Below are 20,646 nucleotides of genomic sequence, written 5' to 3' on the forward strand. Positions count from 1 at the left end.
TTCCTAGTGATTTGAGAAATGTATGATTTAGAACTAAGACAGATCTAGGTATGAATTCTTACTGTTATCTTCTAGCTCTGTAAACTCAAATAACTCCTTAATCTCAGAACTCAGTTTCCACACCTACAAAATGGGAATAACATTCTCTTTATGATATTTTTATGAGAAATAAATAAGGAAATATAGGTAAGGAAACAAACACATTTGTCCCAAAATATTAACTACTACACTATCCCTCTTGGGCCTTTTTGCCTAGCTTTCCAAGATGTTTTGTTCCCTAAGTCTGTAACACAAGGAAATACCAATCTCTCCCAGCTGTGTACATATCACAAATGTGATTTAAAGACCCCCAAATTGAGGGTGTAAAGATTCAAGATCCACCCAAGCAAAATAAATAAGAAGACTGGATTTGAAACAGGGTGTGGTGGGAACTGTGGTAAATTGTCAAGCAAACGCCCCATCTAAAAACCGCTTCTATTTAACTCCAGCTGATTTTTTATCAAAGGGAATATGGCAAACTTCCCAATTTCTGCAAGAAACAAAGGAACCTGAAGTTTTACTAGAGATCTGTTCATTGTAAAATGCTGACAGAATTCTAATCAAAATTGATTAACGGTTCACAGGTCCAGCAAAGCACAGGTGGCCCACAAGGAGCCTGTCTGTGACTTGACACCCACCTTCATCTAGGTCAGTCAGAAAAACGACTAACAAGATAGAACTGACATGGGAGTTTTTAATATCCCCCTAGAAACCTCAAGTTAAACAATTCAAGGGCATACTTGTATTGAACCACTTTCTCTACATGTGTTCGTATCTCTCCCAGCCTAATGTGACCCCAATATTCTATCTCTATAATGCTACTTATCAACATCCTGGCACGGTTCACTCCCATGCCTCCAAGGCTTCATATTCATTGTCCTTAATCCACAGAGGATACATTCCAAGACCCTCAGTGGATTTCTGCCTGAAACCACAGGTAACACTGAACCCTATGTATATTCTTTCTATACATACATATCTATGATGAATTTTAATTTATAAGTTAGGCACAGTAAGAGATTAACAACAGTAGCTAATAATTCAACAGAATGATTATAATGATACCATAATAAAATTACATGAACATGGCCTCTCTCTCTCTTAAACATCTTATTGTACTGTACTCAGCCTTGTTCTTGTGATGATGTAAGATGATAAAATGTCTACGTGATGAAATGAAGTGAGCTGAATGGCGCAGGCATGGTGAGGCAGCATTAGGCTCTTACTGACCTGATAATTTATCAGGAGGATCATCTGCTTTGGGGCTGCATTGACTGTGGGTAGGTGATATTGCAGAAACCAAAACCACAGTTAAGGGGAGACTACTGGACTGTTTCCACTGAGGTGTTATACTGATTTATCAATCTAACTTTACAACCTTCCCTTTCTGATTATTGATCTATATTGTATGCTCAAACAGGTAGTTTTACTAAGGGGGAAATATTGTAGAAAACTGGAAGCAACAGAACTAAGTATACTTTTAACATATACAAGGCCATTTCCAAAGTTAAACTTTTATGTTATGGGAGAAATTATTTGACAATGGACATTTTTTAAAAAGCTGACTTCCTAATATACTACTTAGCAAATATTTTTAGAATTATTTCACACAGATATTTTATCTCCAATTAGCCTACAATCATTTTTAAATTCTCTCTATATTTTTATCTCCCCACAGAGTTTAATAAACATTTGTCAGACTGACTGATTCAAAATTACTACTAAGAAAATGAGAAACATTTAAAAGCCAAAATTTGTACAGAAGCTAGAATTTTCAACTTTACTTTCACTCCAATCTTTTAGCTATACCTTATATGGAATTCACCTGGAAGTTTGATAAACAACAACAAAAAAGGAAACTACTGTTAAGTTTTACTAAAAATATAGAAGCAAAATTGCTAAACAAATCTAAGTTGAGTTCAACTACAGGTGGTTCCCAACTTACAATGGTTATTATAAAGGATTTTTCCATTTCACAATGATGTGAGGAGCAACACACATTCAGTAGAAAGTGTACTTGGAATTTTAAATTTTGACCTTTTCCGAGGCTAGCCATATGTAGTAGAGTCCTCTCTTGTGATGCTGGGAGAGGCAGCAAGCCACAGCTCCCAGTCAGCCATACAATCATGAGGATCAACAACCAATATACCTACAAGGATACTGTACCCATATGACCATTCTGTTTCAGTAAAATACTCAATAAATTACATGATGTGTTCAACACTTTATTGTAGAGGAGGTCTGTGTTAGATGATTTTGCCCAACTCTAGGCTAATATAGGTGTTCTAAACACATTTCGGTAAGCTGGGCTAAGCTGTGATATTCTGAAGGTTAAGTATATTAAATCCACTTTTGACTTAATGATACTTTCAACTTAGGTGTTTATCAGGATGTAAACTTATTGCAAATTAAGGAAGATCTATATAAAGTAAATAAATGAGCTTTGTTTATCAGTTTACTACAATATTATACCTCAATCCAAAGTGTATTTAAAAAAGCAACTGCTTCAATAGGAATTCGTTCATTTAATGGTGGTTGCCCTTGCAATGCAAAGATTGTTTATCATTTAGACACATAGAAACATAACATCACTACAACTGAGGGAAAAATGCTACTTCACCATCTTGATAAATTGATAAAAGCTATTACACAAAACAAAGTTTAAAAAGAAACATCATTTAAAAATGCAATTAGTTAAAGCAGATTTCTGTGCACACCATCTAAAAATCAAATGTGACTCACATAGTAGTGGTTATAAAATGTCTGCACATTAACCCTCTTTTTGTAGAGAAATAGTCATGACAAAGAGAGAAGTCACCCATTATAATGAATAAAATTGGCAGCCTGGATTTTGTAGATATACTGAAAATAAGAAATATCCAAATATGTTGTTTTTAAAAGAATTTGGTAATCACTGGAACAACCAAAATAATGGAAACTGAGAAGTATGAAAGAAATGTGAACCCCTGAAACAGGAACACTGTTAATAACAATACCACCATTTATCCAGTATTTTAAGAGAACCACACAGATAATTGAAAGGCAGTGCCAGAATTCAACCCCATGTCTCCAAAAGTGTTCCAAGTCCCAGTTTAACAAAAAAAAATGTAATATTAAAACCTTTTATAAGGAGTTCTTTCTATATCCTTTCAAATCTAATTCCTGGGAGGTCTATGTTGTTAGAGTTAATATAGTAAGAGTTTATTTTTTAATCTCAATAAGTTGTGAAATAACTTTAAAGTTTTAATAAATTTATGTACCTTTAAAGAACATTTATTTTAATACTTAAAAAGAAAGATTCACATATTCATTCCAACAACTTTATCAGGCTTGGCTGTCCAATAAGTTACACACACACTCAGGCACTTGGAAGGTCATGGAATGGCTTTTTAACTGAACGAGTCAGGACAAAGTGGCCACATTCCCACAACTGGACTCCAAGTTCATTTTTCACAAGGACACCTTACTCCAAACAGGCTGTGGGGCAGCTGCAGTTGAACCCTGCCCCTGGATTATGAAACCAGTGAAGTCAGCATGATTCTCATGGCTACTTTGACTTCCAAGTGTCTTATTTACTGAAGTGGAACTCTCTGAATGGAGAGGCTGAATTATTGCCTGCTCAGTAAAATATACATATAAAATTTTCAGTAACATTCTAGACTCAGACAGGCAGTCAACAGTAAAATACATGTCAGTAGCCTATTCTTGACAAATGATGCAGCAGCCCTGACTCAAGGATTTCTTTCCCTACAAGAGTCTTAATATTGTTGGCTAGTTGATGCTTTGCTTTTTTGACTATTTGATGGTTTTGATGAATTTTCTGTGATTCAGGGTGTGCTCAAGTATTTCTTTTGGAGTTATCCTACAGCTGGGGATATATTTCAATGTCTTAAAAGAAGTTCTCTGGCTCCCTCTATAACAAAGGAGAGAGGTGATTCTCTTGGGTGATGCCCCATGTATTGACCACCCTAATTCTGCCATCTTAAACTCTCAGCTGATCCTAGGAGCAGCTTCTCTGACTCAGTGTCTCTGTGAATAACTCTGAATGACAGTAAGAAGGGCTTGTGCCTTCTCAGGATGGAGAGAAAAATAACAAGCCTTTTACGAAATCTCTGTCTTCAGTATGCCACCATATTCACAAGATCTAAAAGCCCCTCTAGTAGATCATCTGGAGCTACGGAAGGATGTGGAAGTCACCTCTGCAATCCTGCCCACTGCAAATTAGTGACAGCATCTGGCTACCTGAAGGTTAAGACAAGAATGCTAAGAGAGCTAGGGCACTAGAATAAGCCTGAGGTTGGATCAAGGACAAAACAGAAAATCAGAACCTTGAAACTAGAAGCTATGACTACAGGTGAGCAACAACACAATTCCCAAAAAACCAGGTAAGATGAGCCGTAATATCCACAGACTTGAGATTCCCTGACCCCACTTTCAGTGGGCTTCCCTTGCACCTAGAATCCATCTTACTAAGTGAGAAAGAAAAGAGATACACCTCAAAAGAGGAGAGAGAATGCACCACTGGGAAGTTGAATTTACATAGCATGATCACTATATAGAGGGATGAGATTGTCCCTACAGCATGGGCCAGAAACCCCAGTTGTAAAATCTTAAAGTGATTCTCACTTTTATTAACTTATTTTACTTCCATTTTTTCTAACTCAATAAACTGGTGTCAAAAATCTCAAAGTCATCATTCTTGATTCAGAAGTCTAAAAGTCATCATTGATTCATCTCTTTTTTTTATCCACACATCCAATGTATCTCCAAGTCCTGTTAACTTTCCTTCTTAAATGTAGAAAAAAGCTGCCCACTTCTGTCCATTGCCAGTAACATCTATTACCCAGATCACTAAAATAGTCTCCTAGCTACTATCCCTGCTAACAGTTTTGCTATCTACAATTCTACAATTCTTTCTCCATAAAGTATCCAAAATGCTTAAAATTATCCAATAATTCTCATTATAGTTAAAATTAAAGAAATCAAATCCTTTTTGTGGCTTAGCTCCTGACCTTTCGCTGCCTCCAACCTCTCAGTATAACCCTTGTCTCTCTAACCCCCCAAACAACACTGACATCTCTGGTCTTCAAAATAACAAATTATGTTTCTTCACAGAGCCTATACAGCTGATGTTCTCTCTTCTTGATAAATTCCACCTTGTAGATCTTCATTTGATAAAAAGCTTGTCGTCCAGACTGTGAACTCTGGAAATGATTTCCTTAAACATCCCATCAAAAATAGTTCTCTTTCCCCTGACTTTCCTTCATTTGTTTGTTTCTGGGATATTAGTCCACTTTAAGAATGTAAGCTCCTTGATGGCAGGAGGCATATGTATGTCTCCTTCACTGGTATACAGGCACTTTATCAGTTTTATTGAATGAAGTAATGAAAAATTGATAATGAATGAACTGGGCCACAGAAGAGAATGGTTACCTTCTTCTCATTGCTTCTTTTCCTACTGATATTTCTCATGTCACCCTCATTTTTTTCATGACTAGGCAAAATGACTAGGAATCAGGCAATGAAAAAAATCAGGAAGTGTAGCCCTAAAGAGTGGTATGCAAAGGGTTTAAAGAGATATTAGGGAAAGAAAAGTCTTAATTTAGGAAAGAGAAGAGTAGACTTCTTTAAAACATCATAGCCTCTCAGTGTTGGACCTTCAAGTCAGGAATATAAAGGTAAGAAATGCCTATGTTCTGTAAAGTATTATATAAATTGTATTTTCTGAGTTGAAATATTTAAAATCCATGAGGAAATATTACCTGGTGAATCTTTTCACTGGATTTGCGTTAGCTCAAAGTGAGGATTTTTATTTACTGGGTTTTCATGAAGCAGTAGACCCATGTTGTTAACTGATGTGAATTGAGCCATAGTATTTAATCATTTACACAACTGACACATGAATAGGTAATCAGGGTAAAGGTGATCAGAAAAATAAAATAGATACACTGCTTCAATTTCTTTGGAAAATTGGCTGTAAATAACAGATTTATGAAGAAATATCTTTCAGTTAAATTTTAGTTAAAATTATTCTGCTCAAAGAAACTTAACAAGACAGTGATACACAGAATATTTGTGTAAAACTCTGAGTTTAAAATTATATGCTTGTACACATAAGTTGATTAGTCAATGGCTTTTAAGAGAAGAAATTATGCATGATATATACTTTTTAAGGTACAAAAATTATATTGTTTGACTATGGTTGGACCTTTTGCATAGTATGGGAAAGACTTGTTTCTTTAAAAAAACATATTAACTAGCTTATTAACAATCAGGTTCTTAATGTAGCATCACATTCTAAAATAAAAAAACTACATTCCTATTATGTTACAGATTAATACTTGTTCTCAGAACTATTTCCAAAAAAGAAAAAAGTTTCTTACCAGACATAAACTGTGTAATAGAGGATAATTCCATTTGGCTCCAGGGGTGGTTGCCATGACAACCTCGCGGTGATACCAGACAACTGTTTTACAGAGAAGTCTTGGGGGGGAGAATCAGGAGCTGAAAAGTTAGGGTAAGGATAATACATTTTATTAAACATATATAAGAGAACACTAAAATGGAAACACCCAAAGTTTTCACTGCAAACTTCCTGGTAAACGAATCAGGTACAGTGCCTTTCTCCATGAGCATGGGAGACTAATTGTTTACTTTCAAAATGAGATGATAAAAAGAGATTTTGCATGGTGGCGTTAGAACATCTGTTTCTGTGATTCAATGGAAAAAAATATTTCATGAGAAAAAAGAACAAGGAGTATGTCACAGTGATTCACCTACTGTTCAAGTACATCTTGGTAAATTATCATCCTCTAGTAAAAATAAAACTACTGGGGTGAATAAATATAGTATGTAGTAAAAATGCTCCTCAAACAATAAAAAGAGATGGGAAAAAAATCACACATTCAAGAAGTGGTAAAGTGATAAGCATAACACGGGGAGAGCAGTTAAAATGACTGACCTCATGAATAAAAACTACATTCTTCAATTTCACTTGCTTTAAACTGTAAAATAGTATCAAAATCTGTTCACTGAGTCTTCAAAATTGAATGGTGACAAAGAAAACCAGTGTGGCACATAAACAAGAACATGGACAGGTTAGGGTCTGCTTCTAATTCTGCTGTGACAGCATAAGGATTCAAATACCCTAGCCATTCTGCACTGTACAATCACTAAAAAATTACTAGCAACCTTCTTAACCAAGTTTACTTTCACATTTAGATAAAACATTTAGAATGGCATCTCTCAGCTACTGTATAGCACCACAGTACTTACTGTCTTAGAAGATTAATATACAACTTTTTGCATACAGAAGGGTATATATCATTAAAACTTTTTATCATTGTTATAGTTATATATGGAAAGTGAACTCATAGGTAGCTAATAGAAGTTTTAAGAATTTGTTCAGATCTTTGAACAATCCTAATATATATATTAGCACACATGCACATCACTTTTTGTAATAATTTGGAGAAAACGCTACTTGAATTATTTTAATTTTTGATTTTCTGAATAATCTCAGCTAGAGTTGTGGGTGTACATATGCTTGTATGTGCATATGTGCGTTTTAATTATTTTGGTAACAACAACTTTCCAACAACAAAAAAATTATTGAGCAGAGAAAAGTTTTATGAGATGAATTCTAAAGAATAATGATGACAGCTGTATTCGTATTTTCATTTGGTATTCTCACAAGCACTACAATAAAAATGCTATCAAATATTGATTATCACAAGAATCCATATATCACATGGAAATGTCTGTTTCCCAAGATATGAATTACTTCTGAGAACTCTGTCATTTGTCAAAACAAAAGCCTATGATATTTTTACTAACATCTTTGCAAACTTAACTTTTGTTTATTATTGGAAAAAAAGGGTTTCCATCAAAAATAGTACTGATTTTGAACATAATATGTTGTAACTAAACATTTCTATTCTATAATATGCTTTCAGGCTTTTATGTCAAATATCAGATAATTCTGAGTGTTTTATTTTTAATTTCAGGATATTCTTGGGTGTTTTCCTTTTTCATGTCAAACTTTTTGTTGCTAACTAAATACAATTACCAGTCTAGCTAAACAAAATATGTACATCATTTTGGCATTTGTATTCTGAAGTACAGTTTAAAAAAAACGAAATTGATGAGGGGGATTAAGAGGTACAAACTCAGTCATAAAATAAATGTTAAAAAATTAAATTTACTTTAAAGAAAGAAAGAAGGAAATTAGAATACATACATGCAATATCTTTTTTTTTAAGATTTTTAAAATTTATTTATTTGACAGACAGAGATCACAAGTAGGCAGAGAGGCAGGCAGAGAGAGAGAGAGAGAGAAGAGGAAGCAGGCTCCCTGATGTGGGGAGATGAGCAGAGAGCCCGATGTGGGGCTCAATGCCAGGACCCTGGGATCATGACCTGATCGGAAGGCAGAGGCTTTAACCCACTGAGCCAACCAGGTGCCCACACATACAATATCTTTTGCAATCTCTCCAGTTCATCATGACAGAGCATATGAGAATAGGTGAGAATGGCATGCATAAGATTCCTCTTCCCTCTAGCTGCTGTGGTCTTTCCTATCTCTCATCCTCCCTCTTCACTCACTTCCCTTCAGGTCACAGCTTAGGTGTACCTTCCTTAGCTATTCTTCCTCTGATACCTCAGAGTAACTAAAATTCCTCTTTTGTCCTTAGGAATTACTTGGGGGAATATTTAAACCAGTGACTAAAGCTATAAAGATTATTCATCTACACACAAATCAAATTTAGATCTCTTCCACTAAACCACAAGTTTCATGAGGGCAAAGAGCACCTAATACCCAAGAAAGCAAAGCTTCTCAGTCATTTATCCATTCTTGATTTGCTAAAATTTTTTCAATAAAGGGGTCTGTTCTTCACCCTTTTTATTGGCAAATATATTGATGACTTGGCCAAGGACTCAGATGGTAAATTCACTATGATGACTTATACCATGATGTTTAGCAGTCCAGGTAATTCAGATACACCGTATAGTTTGGAACTATTGACTTAAGTGGTAAAAAACAAAACTCTGTCAGCTCAGCATATATGTTTACTACTGGTTTAGGTTCTTCATATAGACCTCAAATTCTTACCATCAGGACTATTTCATTAAATTAGAAAAAAAAATGGATACTATGTTCACAGGGGCATTGCATAAATGATTCAGTACATCTTTCGTAGGCATTATCTAAGATGGAAAAAAGAGCCAACCTCACCCATGCCCCAGTCTTTAACAATCATCCCTTTGGAAAGGATTTATTTATTAATTTTTACTTTCTTTCAGCACAAAGAATTCAACTATGAAAAAATGAAAATTTGAACAAGTGAGTTTTGATAGAGAAATTAGCATAGTTAGGAGATGCAATGACAAAGGAAGACCAACCCATGAGAGTATTTAGAACCTGGGATAAACAGAGCGGCCCACCAGGATGCTTTGATGAAGTAATTTGATGGAGGCAAAAATAGGGAAGGATCTGAAACGGAGAAGAAGGCTCCGAAGACTGTCATTTTTAATAAAATAAGAACAATGCAGAGAAAATCGTTCCTTCTTCTCAAAGTATATAATGCATATTTTGGTGAATGATTAGAATCTGAACATCCACAGAATGCGACCAAACTTGAGGACGGAAAAATTTGAAAGTGGGGAGGAAGATATCCTACAAACACTTATGATATATCCCTCATGACAACAGGACTTCCCTTTGCAGAAATAAAAATAACAGTCTCAAATATATACAATGTATAAAACATAAAATGCAAATCCAAATCCCAAATATATCCCTCAAAAGTAATTTTCCTAGCATGATATATGCCTAGAACTTGGTGAGGTACCTGTGTAAAGTGGTCTCAGCAGTAAAGTTGATTTTATTCAGGTTAGGAAAAGACGGGTTTAAATATTCAATATGAAGGCTATTAACATTCAAGAATAGCATCTTGGCAAATTATGTAGAGAAACCTGGAAACTGGCCTGAACTCATTAGCAAGCTAATCCTAATATAGTAAAAAAGGTTGCAGGTTGACATAACAGAATCTACTACAAAACTGATATAAATGTCTATTCTTATGAACATTAAAGTTGAAAAACAGTCATAATATAAAGTAGCTGATGTTCAAACCATTCAAACCAAAATTTTAGGCTTAAAAATTCCCATGAAAAAATACTGCTGATTTCTTACAGAGCAAGGATGACTTCAGAATCAAAAAAAGAGTATTTTATACCTGATTTTTTTTAACATAAATCTAACTTTGCTAGCTTCTTTAACTGTGACAATGAAATCTCTCTAATGCTGGCATGACACACAACAGATAACCCAAGTCTCGTAGAATTTTTACGTTACACCTTCATTTTATATACACACTTTTTTTGAAATGTGATGGATTCAAAATATATGTATCCACTACTATATTTACCATCTTCTTCAGTCAGTACACTTATGGGCTCGCTCCGTACTCCTTCACCCCTAAGTGTACTAGCAGACACCTCAATCTTGTACTGGGTATATTTCTTCAGTCCTAAAAAGAAAGTAAATAGATAAGACTTACAAAATATCCTTTAGTAATACACAAGAGGCAAACTATGAAATGACCTAATATTCCAAAAGTAAAAACTAAATGAAAATGAAGTGTTTTCAAATAGTAAGTCTTATTACAAAGACAAAATGATATAGGATAATATGACAAAGGACTGACTAAAAGTATTCTTTCATGTGACTATAATAAACTCTTAGTTTATTTAACTAAAAAGCCAGAACTGTCCTACCCCGAATAAAACTAATCATATTTACCATTTATAATATAAAAGCAAGCCAATATTTTGTGCCCACTATCAATATTAGTGTAAATGCCCAACACTACATATTATTTTTACCTTTAATGCTCTGTGTCAAAGAAGTTGTATTTATAGTTCTTTCCTCATTTCCATTACTTCTCCTGAGATAAATTGTATATTTTTGTATGATTCCATTAGGACTACTTGGGGGAAGGAATGACAGCTCAATCTCTCCAGAAGATATATTTTTGTAAGTAATATTTTCTGGTGCACTGTCAGGCACTGGGAAAAACAAAAACATAAATGCGTAAAATAATTCCATCCTAAAAATGTATTCTGGAAAAAAAAAATTTTGCTGAAGTCTTCACTCAAGTGCACAAGGATGTATATATAAGAACAACCTAAATGGAATAAGAGATACAAAACTTGTACAGTTACAACTATGTAAGAATTATATCTCAAAAGAAAATTTCATCCTCTGATTCTACAGAATAATTCTTATAATATTTTGTTAAAATACTTGAGATGGTATTAAACTTTCTATCACTGCAGAACACACAGATGCAAGAAAGAAGTTTGAGAAACACCTAAAAATCAATTCTGCCTTTCATTAATAATGATAATATATAAAAGATTAATAATTAGTTTGGGTATAAAACAAGATGTATTGGCAAGGAACCTCTCCTAGTTACAATATTGTAAAGTAGGACTGAGCAGCAAACCAGTCTCCCAAGGATACAAAATAACATTAATAAAATACTAGTTTTGGGTGCCTGGGTAGCTCAGTGGGTTAAGCCGCTGCCTTCGGCTCAGGTCATGATCCCAGGGTCCTGGGATTAAGCCCCTCATCAGGCTCTCTGTTCAGCGGGAAGCCTGCTTCCCTCTCTCTCTCTGTGCCTGCCTCTCTGCCTACTCGTGATCTCTCTCTAATAAATAAATAAAATCTTAAAAAAAAATAAAAAAATACTAGTTTTATGTATCTACTAATGCCTTCTTATACTGAATCCAATGGTTGTAAAATGGTTCTCTACACATATTCAAATACTATTACTACATGTGGGATTCTGACTCTGGTAAATATTGAAACAGGTACCCTAAAACTGAATGACTATCTTAATTAAAACAATTAAAACTCTTTATAAAATTAAAACAGGGGTGCCTGGCTGGCTCAGTGGGTTAAGCCACTGCCTTCGGCTCAGGTCATGATTCTAGGGTCCTGGGATCGGCCCCACATGCGGCTGGATCTCTGCTCAGCAGGGAGCCTGCTTCCCCCCTCTTTCTGTGCCTGCTTCTCTGCCTACTTGTGATCTCTGTCTGTCAAATAAATAAATAAAATAAAATAAAAACTAAAACAAACTTTACAAGAATTGCAGAGTGGACAAGAAAGTCAGAAATCTGTGGTAGACAAAAAACAAAAGAAAAAAAAATTAAACAAAAAACAAAGTTAAAATGGGTATCCTGAAACAGAAGCTGGTACAAAAGCGAGCTTTGTCTTAGAGAGGACTGGCCAATCCTGGCAATGTTTTTGCATTAACAGCTGTGTGGAATGCCAGATAAAGAAGAGAAAGCCTTGGGCCAAGAGCAGAGTAAGGAATATCCTTGTATAAGAAGCTGGAAGACCAAAAGCACACAATTTCAACCACTCTACTGGACAACTCCAGAGGGCCACTTGAATTCTTCTGCAGAATGCAGAATGCCACAGAATTCAGTTTGATCTTGTGCAGTGTGGTGTGTCCACCCTCAGGGAAGAAGGAGTGGGAAGTAAAACTATCACACAAAAGAGGGCAGAGAAGATTTTTTTTTTCTCATTCCATACTAGATGATAAAAAGAAAGAAAAATGATGCCTATCCCTAAGAGCCTATATGGCTCAAATCCATGCTACCTGAAAAACCTCACTTCAGAATCTAAGTTAAAATGAATCTGTGAGGGAGTTGCTATTATTTAAAAGCAACTAAACATATCGATCCTCTCAGACAGAACTCAGCTTCAACTTAGCGCTCTTGGGTAACAGGCAGTCATTTGGTTTTTTTTGTTGTTTTTTTGTGTTTTTTTTGTTGTTGTTTTTTCCTACAATCCCTAAAACCATAGGACCTGGGAGTTCAGTAGCTGGATTTATCACTCTTTGCCATATCCGGATTGTTTCTCCTTCCTTCTACCTGAGGAGCTCTAGCGTTACCCCTCCTTAAAAGCCAAACTTCTTCAAACATCTTAAAAATGTTATCACCTAAGAGGGGAAGAGGGTGGGGAGAGAGGGTAAATAGGTGATGGGGATTTCCTGTGCCAAGCGCCGGATAGCGCATGAAGTGCTGCATCACCGTATTGCACACCTGGAACTAATATAACACTGCATGTGAACTAACTGGAATTAAAATTAAAACTTAAAAAGGAAAAAAAAATTTTTGTCACTTGGATGACTGACTTCCTCTCTACCACTCTTAAGAGAGGTCAACGTCAAAGCAAATGATCTGCCCAATTCCCCGGACTCTATATTCCTTGATCTCCATAATTCCAGTTTTCTTCCACCTTACTTTAACCAGTAGCTTTTGTGGTTATAACCACAACCTAGTCGTTACCCATCACTGCCAATATTCCTTTCTTTGGCAACACCTCCTACCTTTCTAGCTTACTGACCTTTGTTCTGACAATCCAACAGTCCTTCGACCCTCATCATAACTTCACTGTTCATCGCCTCCCTTATGTCCTCGTCTCCCTACTCAGGCCAGAGCCTACCTCCACAGCCAGCCCCTAGTAATCTCCATCAGCTCCTTCTGTTTCCATCTGGCTTTCCAGCAAAATTCCAATTTCAGTTAAACTGAGCTCAGTGCTAATTCCAGATCTGCAACGAACAGCTGAAAATATCAAAAGAAAACAAAACTCTAGGCTAACAAGCTTCATTTAAATTTAAACCTCAAATTTCAAATGAATCATCTCTACCTCCCAGCGGCCTATATTTACTCTTGTCAGATCTGTCTACAACTCTGTTAAGTATGTTTTCACCATCTTCTCTGTCCACAAACATCCAAAAATCTTCCCCACTTCTTATTCAAAGCTGAAAAACTTGCTTCCCACTTCATTGAGATAATAAAAACGCTCAGGAGAGAACGGCATTATCTTCCTTCTACTGATTTTCCTTTAACTGCTTTCTCTCCTAATTCCCTTCCAAGACACAGCTCAGCACTTATTTTGATTTCTTCTTTCAAGTCTTTATTTAAATTCCAGTTTATTAACATACAGTGTAATATTAGTTACAGGTGTAGAATGTAGCTATTCATCACTTACACACAACAACTAGGGCTCATCATATGTGCCCTCCTTAATCCCCATCATCTATTTAACCCATCTCTGCACTAACCTCTTCTCCAGTAACCATCAGTTTGTTCTCTATAGTTAAGAGTCCGCTTCCTGGTTTTCCTCTCTTTTTTGTCCCCTCTGTTCATCTGTTTTGTTTCTTAAGTTCTGCATGCATTGGTATTTGTCTTTCTCTGACTGACTTATTTCTCTTAACATAATGCTCTCTAGCTATGTCAATGTCATTGCAAATGGCAAGGTTTCATTCTCTTTGATGGCTGAGTAGCATTCCATTGTATAAAAATATATCTTCTTTATCCATTCAACAGTCGATGGAAATTTGGCTAGCCCCCCATTTCTGTGCTAGATTCCATTCTATCTTATCTGGTCAGAGGTTTTAGAATTGAAGTTATTCCCTCTCTGTTGTGTTATTGATTTTTCTTTTTGTTGAATTATTTCTATATTGTGTCCCTGTGAACACACATACACATGTTATATCACAGCAAAAGAAAAAAGACACTTGACTCCCTTTTCCCTTTCAAATATTCCTCCATTCTGACCTCCATGCCATATCAAAACTGCTCAAAAGTCAGCTTTATTCATTTTCTCCACTTTTTCAATCTTTCTTTGTCTTACTTTAGTCAGGCATTTTCCTCCATTTTTTCCGTGAAATGTGCTGTCATGAAGTCACGAGTGATCTCCATAACGCTAAACCACTCAGTTGTATGCCCTCATCTTACTCACTTCACTGGCAGCAGTATTTGGCACAGGAAATAAATTCCTTCTACTTGAAAATCTTTATTCACTTCCATTACAAGATACAATCTTCTGATTTTCCTCTTACCTCACCACAACCCACTTCTGATTAGTCCTTGACTAACTCCTCTCTAACTTCCCCAAGTCTATAGGTGATATTGCCTCAGAACATAGGTGTCTGCTTCTTTCCATTTCTATTTACATGCCCCCTGAGGTGACTTTATCTCATCCCTTGACTTCAAATTGTATATTCAACCCTGAATCCTCTCCCTGAGTTTCAAAGTTACATATCCAATTGCCTTAATAACATGTAATCAGATATTTAAAACATGTTCAAAACAGAACTGAATTTCCTCCAAGCTGACCTCTTCTCCAGACTTCCCTATCTCAGTAAATGGTATCATCGTTCACCCAGATATTCAAATGAAATACCTAGTAAGTAATCGTGTTTTTCTCTGCATTCCCAAATCCAATATAGTGAGTAATGACCTTCCAAAATTACAAATCATATCATGTTCTTGTCATAATTCTTTAATAGCTACTCATTAAAATTAAACTCCAAACCTCTTAGAATGACACCAAGAATCCTGCACAATCTACCTTTGCCAGCTTGTCTCTCCTCATCTGCTAATTCTCTTCCCATAATTCCTAGTACTCAAATGACAGAAATCCTCTGCTCTTCCTCAACTACACAAGTATCTTCCCATTTGAGGATTTGGCTTTTGCTATTCCTCCTTCTGGAGCATTTTTATTTTTTATCCTCATCTAATTTACTCTTATACATTTGTTACTCTTTCTGGGCCAATATAATTGTCCTCTGCCTCAAACAGTCTGTTTACTAGTCAATAACTCTCTATTCTTTCCCTGTTTTTTTTTTTTTTTCCTTACTAGAATTTAACACTACTGAAGTCATATATATTACTTGTTTACTGATTTATTTTCTGTGAAACATCTAAAATGTTAAGTACTAGGACAGTAGGGATTCTGTCTTACTGCTATATCCACAATACATATGAATCCATGAAAACCTGTTCAGGCCATGAATAAATACATCCAACATGACATAAAATATATTTAAAAACAAGAGAGAAATTCACAGCTAAGCAAAACAAGATTGAATTGAATAGCTCTTTAACGGCAAGAATAAAAGGAATTAGTAATACAATGCCTGAACTTCATAACTAAGTATGACTTCTGATTTTGAAAAATTCTCATTGGAACTTGCTAAGTCGTCCCTCTGGAGTTGTCTGCCTTCTACCAGTAGTCAGAAAATAAATATACATCTCTGACCCCAGGCTGATATCCTTTGCATTTTTATTCATTTATCCTTAGGGATAACCAGTGTTGGATTCAGGGAAAATGAAGAAGACAGACCTCATGGCTTACTGATTTTGGAGAGTAATGAAGGACTTAGAGTTTTCTGAGCTAACACAGTGTGTCAAATTGGAAAAGTATTGTGTAAAATAGATAACTAATGAATAAAAAATAAATTATTATAATCAGAAGTAAGTTGAATCTATTTAAAAAATAAAAATAAGAAAAGTTTGCTCATGATGGTCCTAAAACAGGAAGTGACATGTAATTTTGAGTATGCCAAAAGATTGTTGTTTGGCATACACAATTACAATGACATGTAGAAAATTTTTTAAATTCTATTCATAAACATAAATAAATTTATAGGTTCTTACACAAAATTCTGGTCAATATCTAAGATGCTATCCACTAGTGGTTATTACTCCACACCAGACATATTCAAGGTATTTTGTTAAAGACTTACCACAAAGAAAGTTAGATCTTAAAAAAGGAAAGAGAAAAATAAAGATCACCAAAAGATAATCTCTATGAGAACTTAAAGTTCCTTATATGATTACTGAACCCTAAGTATGAGAAAACATGAATTAATCTTATTTGTTTGCAAACTATACATTCTATACTTAAAACACACATAATCACACAGTTTCTCTTTCACACACACACACAGCCATGAGATCCATCTCATATTAATCTTTTCTGCTTGAACACAGAATATTTTACTCCCAAGCATAAATAAACTGATTACCCAAACAAGATAAAGTATGTGCACAAAAAATTTATTCTTAATTTGTAGCTAGCAGCATTAACACACCACTAACCAATCCCTCAATTTCTCCTGAAACAATATTGAAAAGTAGGCTCTTTTTTTTTTTTTATAACAACAGTAGAGGATGAATTCATTGTATTTAATAAGAATATGAAGGCTTGGGAATAGATCATTGTTCTTGAATATATTTTCCTTCAAATGACATCTTGAGACTACTTAACATTCTAGCTTCCTCTTTTGCAAAAAGAGCAAAGCTGGTGGCTCAGTAGTTGTACACATATTATGGGAAAACTCAGTAATGTAGATTTCATTGTCCACCATTTCCATCTAGAAGGAAGGATGCAAAGATGTTGAAAGTAAGATACTTTAGGACAGAGAGTTAGAATTAGAAGTATGGACACTGAACACTATGCCCTATGATTTGGTCTGTTTTGCTTCTTAGGAGTCTAGTGTCAAAATGACCCAAACCCACACAAATGGGTGAGCTAGTGAGCCCAGGAATAAGTTGTTTCCTTCTTCTCTCTGCTTTTATCACTAGCTCAGGAGGCTTACCTCCAAGTCCTAACATTACTTCTCATCTACTCTGGTTTTTGAGTCATTTTGCTACAGCATTTCCAGGGTCTCCTCATCTATAAAACAAAGAGTTCTGTGTGTTTCGTAAGATCTCTTTCAAAACTAATATTCTCATTTTTAATTACATGTCAAATTAAATTCTTATATTCATTTAAGGTTTATTATCCTTACCTTGGAATTAAGCTCATCTAAGACATAGTAAAATGAAAATTAAATTTACTTATTCAATACTAAGTAAAAGATTGCATGCATGTAATAATTATCCAACAAAAAAAGATTATTCTATAGATAATCATGAAGATAAGGTATTCTTGATCTGTGACCACTTAAGCAGTGAAGTATTTGATAAGTATTCATAAATATGGTGATCATTTAATATAACAGGAACTTTGAAAGTTCTCCTTTCCATCCTCAAGCTGTGCAGAACCCAAGCAGCAAAGTATCACTGCAAAAATGAACAGAAAGAATCCCAGATATATTCTATAATTTACCAACTTTATTGATGTCTTCTATAACAGATTATATTGTGAAAGGGAATATGCTTTACAGTCTGATCCATTTGAGTTCCAGGTCCAGCTTCGTCACTTACCAGCTGGGTGACCTTAAGCAATTAAACATCCACCAATTAATTTTAACTTTAGAGGGTAGAAATTCACTTTCCTTTATAGTAGTATATTCTCAGTAGCCTTGGCATATTGCAAATATGTGTTGAGTATTTACTGAAAGGATGAACTTTTCAGACCTGCTTTTTAATTAGGCAATGAAGATAATAATATCTTAATGCTCTATTTTAAAACTAAAAAGGAAATTTTCATGAAAGCCAATGACATAGTGCATGGCACTTTGTAGGTGTTTAAAATACAATGATTTCTTACCTTGACCCAATGTAAAATAAAGTTAGGTCAGGTAAAGAGCAGGTATTTTTCTTAAAAAAATACTGATTTTAAAATCAATTTCTATAAAAGCAATGAAACATGCCAATATACAGTTTAACATCAATTAGATTTCATTTTAAGGGATAACTCTTAATGCTATAAAACTTTCCGTTCATTATTCTCTCAGTCCAGCAATTAAAGAGCACCATTCTCCATGGGCTCTTTTGTGTCATTTCATTAATATCTGTGAACAGTCTCAAGAAGAAACTTCTGTTTAAAGCTTCTGTATCTAGCTTTGCTAGATACCTGGATCCTCAAGGTTAGAGACAGGGCATCACATAGAGCACCTGGCTGAACCATATGAAATTGCTGATATTTGGCCATTATAACCCATAGGAATGGTAATTCCACATGGTTCAGCCAGTAGCTAGTCAATAAATATTTAAATTTTTTTAAAGTAGGAATCAACCAGTAACTTTATACTTAGTTATTAATTCTTACCATAAATTATAGAGTTGGCTTAAGAGTGATGCTCCAATATATGATTATAAACATAACATAACAATAAACTAAGATCATCAAGCAGAATGTCTACTTTATGCTATTTGTTCTTGTAGCACTGAAACTGAAACCTAAGAACATAATTCCTTGCTTCCATGATTTCCTTTAGATAAGATATTCCCCTCCCTGCCTATCCAACAACTTCAATAACATCCATTCTATCCTACTCTTCAAGATCTAGGTCAGATGCTACCTCCTCCATAAACCTCAAGCAGGCATTCCCTTCCTATGCTCCCACTCTGCACCTCTCTATACACATACCTTATTGGAATACAGAACTCTGTTCTTATGAGTGTGCTCTGCTTTTGCCTTATTTGCAAGCACGTCATTATTTTATAGGTACACTGAAAGATTCCTTGGTTTCTCAAGGTCTTGCATTTGAAAAATTCGCTGACCTTATTTTGGAATTCCCATATATGTAAATAAGACATAACAATCGACACAGCAAGCCCTTTTCCCACACCTTACCAGAAAAAAACAAATAAATTTCTAGATTACATAAAAAAGAATGAGAGATTTTAGGTTACTGAAGATATAAACAATATGACAATTGTCAGTCATGTTTACTTCATTACTAGGTATTATTATACAACAAATACACAACTTACCAGTCTCAGAAGTCCTTACAGAGAGTAAAGAAGATAACTGATTGCCATGACCAAATCTGGTATATGACCTGACAGAAATGTTGTAGAGGGTGTAAGGTTTTAAGTCCCTTAAGATTATGTTTGTGGTTGAGGTGTTCTTCATAAACAAGGCATCTATATTTTTATACAGCACTTCGTAAGCAACAATAATCCCATTGGGTTTCTCAGGTGGTGACCACTTCAAATTTATTTCACTTGCAGTAACATCAATAACTTCAACATCTTGAGGTGATGATTCTGGCTCTGGGGGATGAAAGCAAAATTTTAAATACTGTATTTTTCCATGCTAATTGCTTCAGCCACTAGGGAACATGAGGTAGACAGCAGTAAGCATGCGACACTACTTGCTTTTTTTTTTTTTTTAATTAAAATTGCACCTGATATTCTTACCATCTTCTGGAGTTCTCACAAAGATGTCATTTTCTTCAGACAAAGAACTTTCTCCAACATGGGTTGAGGCAGCCACTCTCATTTTGTATTTTGTGTATTTCTTTAACCCTATAATGACAACAGGTAATCTGTTTAAGATCATAAAATAACATTCACGGATTAGGGTCATTTGACACAGAACTAGTGAAAATAATTTATTTGGGAGACTGGCTCTCCAAGTGAGTTTCCATGTAATCCCAGTGTTCCAAAATTCCCTGGGCTTGAGTGCCTTCCCATGTTGATATTTTACTTCTTTTCTGAATATTAAGGCAATCATCTGAAGCTGAAAAATAATTTTTGGCACACTGCAAGGACTATGTTGACCTGGCACAAACAGCATTCAACTCAGTTACTTCAGCTGATTTTCACATTCATGCATTTAAAGTTTTTAACACTTTATTTCAATGTACCAGATAAAAAAATTCTCTGGATTAAGTATGTCCATACAATACTTGTGGTCTGATTATCTCTTTTTTTTTTTAGATAAATACAATAAAGAAAAACTCATTTAATCAAGGTATTTCTGCACATTTTTCAAGATACCCATGGCAGCACAGCATAAGGAAATCTGAAATATGCAGCACATGTCCTGCTGTGCTTAAGGCAGAA

The 20,646-nt window shown here is 35.0% G+C and overlaps 1 protein-coding gene across 2 annotated transcripts in view; it reads right to left on the bottom strand.

Moving 5' to 3' along the window:
• The window catches only part of PTPRQ (protein tyrosine phosphatase receptor type Q), a 197,368-nt gene that overhangs the window by 138,331 nt on the left and 38,391 nt on the right, over positions 1 to 20,646 (bottom strand). For both annotated transcript variants that reach the window (XM_032854693.1, XM_032854692.1), the window contains 5 exons: positions 19,999 to 20,106; positions 19,570 to 19,851; positions 10,927 to 11,109; positions 10,470 to 10,571; positions 6,423 to 6,543 (listed from right to left, as the gene is read on the bottom strand). In XM_032854693.1, coding sequence (XP_032710584.1) covers positions 6,423 to 6,543; positions 10,470 to 10,571; positions 10,927 to 11,109; positions 19,570 to 19,851; positions 19,999 to 20,106 — 796 coding nt within the window. The remainder of the gene's footprint in view (positions 1 to 6,422; positions 6,544 to 10,469; positions 10,572 to 10,926; positions 11,110 to 19,569; positions 19,852 to 19,998; positions 20,107 to 20,646) is intronic.

Source organism: Lontra canadensis, unplaced genomic scaffold (assembly GCF_010015895.1).
Source record: "Lontra canadensis isolate GAN:19392208 unplaced genomic scaffold, GSC_riverotter_1.0 scaffold9, whole genome shotgun sequence".
NCBI classification, from domain to species: domain Eukaryota; kingdom Metazoa; phylum Chordata; class Mammalia; order Carnivora; family Mustelidae; genus Lontra; species Lontra canadensis.